The following is a 6,387-nucleotide window of genomic DNA, read 5'->3' on the forward strand; positions in this document are numbered from 1 at the left end:
AGCTAGGGCCACCCTCTTCTCTTTTCTCTCCACTCGCATAGGAAGTGGGGGAGTTGGTTATTAGAAGCGCATCCCTAATTCGTTGGAAGATATGCGTAGCTACAGGTGGGGTCGTGTTGTAGTGACTCACCATTAGGAGGGTTTTTGATGATAGGATGATGGAACGATGGTTCCAAATTGAGCAGACCATTAGATCCATGTTTTCTCATATTTGGAGGATGCCTTTGTGAGATTTGCATAGTTCTAGTTTTTACACTTCACAAGCTTTATGCCATGATTAACTTTAGAGGCATTACTCCGGTTTTTATTCTAGTTGTGTGGAACCTTAATATTCCTCTAGGGTACACATATTTTTACGGTTGTTGTATCACAACAAATTAATTACTAGATATAATTTGACTAAGCGTCAGGAAATCTTAGACAAAACATATTTGCTATTGTCTGAAAATTAAAGTATTTACCATTTATTCTTCTCTTGTGACATTGTGAGATAATTGTGGCTGGTATTTTGGACAGTGAGGTGGTGGTGGACTTCGAGAGTTTGTCTAGACTCTGGATCAATAACAAGAGAAGTGCGGTTATCAACATGGTTAATGTTGCATTGTTGCGGAGAATGTGGAAGCACATAAATGACGTTCATTTTGGTCGTTGTACCTGTTATGGGTTGCAGGTGTTGTGGATTCGCTTGGTGAAGATGATGGAAAGGTAGACTTATTTATGTCCAACAAGACATGTGGAGAAGCTGACACTCTAAGTTCGATGCCTGGAGAAGAGAGCGATTGAAGCCCCAGCGCTGTGAAGCTGAAGAAGTGGAGGTTGGTGTCATGTCCACGGATGACAGAGGTGCACTATCGCCGGGTGGTGATTGCCACGGGGTATTCTGATGAGTTGAGATCAAAGAAAGGAGCAGAAAAGAAGTCTTTGGGAAAAGCCTGGTGCCACTATTAGAACTTGTGTCGTGTTATGGCTTCATTCCCTGTTTCCTTTATGCGTTGTGTGTTGAAAAATTGTGTTAGAGGCCTTGGAGGCTTTAGCTTGTGAGTTGGTGGCAGCAAAAGAGTGATGGTCTGTAATGAGATGAACTCAGAAATTTCATTTTCTTTTCGGAATGGAATGAGGCGGAAGCCTATGTTTCTAAAAAAACACTTCCCAAATGTTTGGGTTTGGAATATAGTGGCAATTTAGTTGCGAGTTTTTCACAGAGCAAACTCCTAAGTCAGCCCATGCTGATCTGCTCCCTTTATTTGTGTGGTGGGGCTTATGCATATTCAATGCGAGTTGTTGTGTATTTAATAACGCTTACTGGATTTTCGCACCAGCAAGATACATTTAAGTTATATGTAAGTTACAAAATTTGAAACTTACTTCTATAGACACAAATGTACATATTCAAATTTCAAACTTTGTAACACACATACCTACATCCATTACCTACCTGCCAAATTTTTTTAAATTTTTTTTTGAGTTCTAGAAATACACTTCTTCTAGATGGGAGAAATAATATTTTTTTTATTGCGGGGCCTGCTGTTCCTCACCTGCAAACTAACCACCACCACACGTTTATTCGGTGCAGGCAAGCTTGGGCTGACATCCTCCGTGTTGGTTTACACCTTTGCTAAGAGCAACTCCAATAGTATAGCCGGTTGTTAGCTATAAGCAAGATGTCATGTCATTTATACCCAATATTAGCTAATAAGTACAATAATCGGGTACAACAATGTACTACTTTCTCAATGGATGATGTACATTTTATTCACACAACTTGCCTATGAGCACGTGCTAGAGCAAGCTCTTGCATAAGAGCCCACTTACGTTATCTCTTTTCTTCACTCTCCTCCAACTAGACATAAATATATTATTTTAATCTCTGTAGCTAGCTCACTAGGATTTATTGTACTTGCTCTAACATGATCTACTTTGCTTACCAGATATCCAGTAGAGCTCTTTTACCAGTATTGATATTGTTGTACTGCTAATCTCATAGGTAATTAGTGTTGTAAATTAAATCGATTGGGAATACATCCATGCGTGAACAAACAAGAATGAATATATGTACCTTGTATGTGTAAGCCTAATACATAGTTAGATGTTAATTTTCTATGCATAATGTCAAACAATGTCTTTGTGAGCAAATGTAAGGTTGTGCCTAGCATTATATTTTCATAACTTCGACACAATGTAATATTCCCCCCGGCCTTAAATACTTTCGCAGATTTAGATAAAATATAAGCTAGAATGCATCTAGATTCATTGAACTTGGGATGTGTATTTATGGTACAGTAATTGAAAATGCAGCCTAGAAGTTCTAATCTGTAAAATGTGCTAGCTGAGTGGCAAGGCTTGTGAGTGTGCAGCCAGTCTACCTAGGGTTCGAGTTCCAAGGGAACCGAATTAAAGAATGTGCTATCTAGCGCGTATAAATTCACCGTTGTTGGAGATGTCTCATCATCTATCTAACAACATATAGGCTAAAGAATGGAATCTTCCTCTGTTGGTCAACATGACCACGGTGTACAATTAATCCTATGATTCAGCAAGCCTCACACAATCCGGCGACCCCCAGTGCCCTCGCTTCAGCCTCTTATCCTCAACTGTCTGTTTGCATAGTGTGCAAATGCTTGCTCGGCACGCCCAGCAGAAGACAAATTTCTCATCATCCTACATATGGACGTCATGTAGCCGGTCAGATGCATAGAGAAGGAACCAGTGCTATATATTCAGAAAGATTATCACAAGGGAGCCGCCATGTTAATTACATGCAGTTTTAAGAGAGATATATAGGTTTCTTACCTTGAAGGTCTTTTCGCGGCACCTTGGACATCTCACGACGGCACCTAATGGCTTTAACATATTCCGCATCTGGTTTCCAAATTGCAGTTGGTCCATCTCCCTCTCCCACTCCGCCGTATCTCTAGCCTCAAATAGTCGACAGTTCCTATAGTTAATGGACAAATTTATGTGATAGTCTGTTAGACGATACTATGGACCGAGAGATAAGCAAGACAAATATCCAGGATGCCTCCCCTTGTTTGAAGGAACAGAAAGAATGTGAATGGTTTACCTGAAATGATCGTAGCCAGCGATTGCCTTGCCGCAACGGAAGCAAAAAAACTGGCCACAGTTACTACACACCATTTTGTTGCAGCCTTCACTCTTGGCGATGGCAATTCTGCAATTTGGACATAACCGAACATCCTTGTACAACTCTTTGATGTTCAGCAGTTCCTGTGCCACCTCCTTCTCAGTCATCCTGCCTGACGCCTGTGACAGTACAATAACTTAAAATAAACGACATATGGTTGATAAAAAATGAGTTTACTCCCAGTTTCCATCCAATGCTACCAGGGAAGATATTTTGGTGGCATTTTACCTTCCGGCGCTGGAGTTTCTGTTCTGGAGTTAGACACTGCTTTCCTGGATGCCATAATTCCTTGCAAAAGCCGCAAAAGGTAAACGAACATTGCGGGCATTGTGCAGTGTTATCCTCATCTTCCACACAAGCAATCACACACTTTGGGCAGTAAACCACGTCCGCCATCGAGTCTAATGCTTTCTCAAGAGCAAGTCTATCCCAACGTTCAAATTCTTCTTCGTTAAGAAGCCTCTTTAACAAGTAGTGTGGAATGGAAGTATTGCACTTGGCGTCGGGGCATACTAACTGAAATAAAGTGCCTTCCTTCACATGCATGCTGCATAACGTCTCCATGCACTTCATGCAAAACAAGTGGTGACATGGAAGCTTGATGAAGTTGGAACCTAAATGATTCAAAATTAAAGTTAGTTTATGGGATAATGATCATGGATTAAGGTAATTCAGCATCCCAAGAAACTTCATTGGAAAGAAAAATATCGCAGAAATCGCATACGAATCATATAACAGATTGGCTCCTTGCTATTACTGCTGCATAAAGAAGATGCCCAAGAGGAAACCGTTTTTACCTTTGGTCTGGTTAAGGCATATCATGCACGTATGGAGATCATCAAGAAAAGCTTGATAGTGTTTCTTACTACTGTAAGTGAGCATGGAAGGGATCGTAGACTCCAACGGGAGACTTCTCGAGATTGCACGTCTGTCTCTTCTATATGTTGGAGTGTCTTGACCTAACATTATCTTGCCATCAAACCAGAGATGTAACAAAGAAGAGTTGTGTATCCACTCAACCCATTGATATACCACTTCCTGTCCTGTCAGCTCTGCCCAGATGGTGTCAAGCATCTCACAAAGTTGGGAAACATTAGGCTCATCCATCCATTTAGAGGTGACTGTAAAATATGGTGGCTCTTTGCTAGGATATGACTTTGGAAATAGGCATGTCAGTATCAAAGGAGGAAGGTACTCAAAGTTGCAGGTGTAAGAGAAGTCATCTGATCCAACATTATGTTCTTTTGTTGCATCATCATCAGGACACGCTCCACATTTTGTTTTCTTGTTAGCTGAAGAAAGCTTGGCACACACTTCAGCATCATCATGAAGATCGTAGCGTATGAAAATCTGTAATTAAGGTGGTAAAATTAGATGGCATTAGTTCAACCAAGATTTCCACCATCCAAGAATAAATGAAATAGTAGCATCGGCAAGTAATTAATAACCTGGAAATATCGGAGCCCTCCTTTGTTTTCTAGTTCAACGAGGTCATCCCCGTATATTGCTTCCAGTGCCATCAGCTGCAGTGAAGATGAAATTTGCAAATGGATGAGAATGACCATGGTACAATTGCATTATTTTGTTCGAGCAAGATAAAAATAATCGCGATCCAGTGAACAGGAAAACTGCATCGCAAGTTCGCAAATATAAATGCAGCACAGCAAAACTAAAAAATTCAATGTGCTCCTTCCGATTTAAATTACTTGACGCGGACTCGGGTAAAATGTTTCATAAAATCTGTCTACTGTGACAAGTAATTTAGATCAGGGAGTACACCATTACTGAAATTTCCCAAATTAATCAGTATACCCGACCTCGTCGTCCTGTCGCTCCTGGTTGTTTCGTATCTCGTCAGCCTCGCCCACAGCATGAAGGCGCAGTCCCGCCGCAGCCGCGTCCATGGCGGCTTCCTCGAGCCTCGACTCCGCCTCGGCCGCCGCGACCCACGGGGAGTCCAGGTCGAGCACGTCCGCATCGGCGCCGTCGTGGCACCACACCTGCCTCGCCTCTGCCTCTGCGGCCCGCGACGAGGACGACGACGAGGAGGAGGATGCCTCGGATAAGAACTTGGGGGAGGGGTCGCTCTGGGGTTCGAGCGCTCGCGATGTCGTGGCGCCGACGGAAGCTGTCGCCATGGCGGGAGCTCGTGAGTTGTCGTTGGGTACGGATTGTAGACGCTGCTCGCTTTCGTCGCCCCCACGGTGGGCTTTGTGTAGTTTTTAGTAGGTGAAAAAAAAAATTACAATGCCTGGGCTGTGGGCCTGTGGCGCTGGGCTAGGAAAACAATCCGCGAGTGATGCTGGCATACATGCCGATAATATCATGCAAACTTCCCCGAAAAAAAAATAGTCATGCTGAACTTTTTTTTGCGAGAAATCCACCGATCTATTAATAATCATCAACAGTAGTACAAATAGTCTAAAAAGTAAAGAAAATTACAAATTAGAACTTTGACCACCTAGCGACGACTACAGACACTAGCACGAGCCAAGGGCGCGCCGCTGTCCTCGCCCCTCCATCCCCGGAATCAGGCAAAGCTTGTCGTAGCAGAGCTTGTTGTAGTAGACAGACGTGAAGTCGTCGTGCTAAGGTCCTAAAGGACTAGCGCACCAGAGCAGCAACCATCGCCAACGATGATAACCATAGATCGAAAGAGACTGACATGAAACCACACCAACAAACACGAAAACCGACCGGATCCCATGAGATCCGACGGCCGCACAACTCCACGTACCCTCCGTCAGCGCTAGATGCACCACTGGAGCGAGGATAGGGCGGGGAGGACCTTATTCTGACTTCAGGATGTAGCCGACGCCTCACCATCCCAAAAAAGAGACTGAAAAGCAAACTAAATTTAGAACGAAAAGTCCCCGCCGCCGAAGGACCGTAGTCCGCCACACCTCCAAGGCCCCAAGGCCACCGGAAGTAGAGCGGACCGGCGGTATCGCCGGCAAGGAGGACGGAACCCTAGATGGGTTTCGTGCCTTTTTCTGCCGCCTCCTGCTAAGTCATGCTGAACTTGTATTACAACATAATAGTCTGATGTAGGACAATAGCCAAATGCTTGTTTGGAAAGCCCTGTCATGTTAATATATATAGACAAATAACTTGTATAATACAAGTTAGGATGTTGCCATGAAATACAAGGGTTTACGCAGATTGTTGAGTTTTTTTCTCTCCAAAAGGTGGTAGAGAACCCACATTTAGTATTAATTTTTCAATAAAGGACTGGCAATAACGAA

At 43.2% G+C, this 6,387-nt stretch overlaps 1 protein-coding gene across 1 annotated transcript; it reads right to left on the reverse strand.

Moving 5' to 3' along the window:
* Nucleotides 1-2,523: 2,523 nt before the first annotated feature.
* LOC124671289 (E3 ubiquitin-protein ligase RNF14-like) lies at nt 2,524-5,280 on the reverse strand. Its single transcript, XM_047207681.1, has 7 exons — nt 4,960-5,280; nt 4,591-4,665; nt 3,940-4,492; nt 3,371-3,756; nt 3,062-3,261; nt 2,791-2,935; nt 2,524-2,658 (listed from the first exon to the last, which is right to left on the reverse strand). Exons 1-7 carry the CDS (start codon nt 5,278-5,280, stop codon nt 2,524-2,526), a joined length of 1,815 nt encoding a protein of 604 aa, XP_047063637.1.
* Between the last annotated feature and the right edge of the window lie 1,107 nt (nt 5,281-6,387).

This window comes from Lolium rigidum, chromosome 7 (assembly GCF_022539505.1).
Source record: "Lolium rigidum isolate FL_2022 chromosome 7, APGP_CSIRO_Lrig_0.1, whole genome shotgun sequence".
In the NCBI taxonomy this organism is placed as follows: domain Eukaryota; kingdom Viridiplantae; phylum Streptophyta; class Magnoliopsida; order Poales; family Poaceae; genus Lolium; species Lolium rigidum.

Excerpts from the sequence above, each read along its gene's own strand:
- LOC124671289 (XM_047207681.1), bottom strand. The coding sequence starts at position 5,280 with ATGGCGACAGCTTCCGTCGGCGCCACGACATCGCGAGCGCTCGAACCC. Across the intron at positions 4,493-4,590 it reads GAGGGCTCCGATATTTCCAG|ATTTTCATACGCTACGATCT; the intron begins GTTATTAATTAC and ends CCTTAATTACAG. Across the intron at positions 3,262-3,370 it reads AGAAACTCCAGCGCCGGAAG|GCGTCAGGCAGGATGACTGA; the intron begins GTAAAATGCCAC and ends GTACTGTCACAG.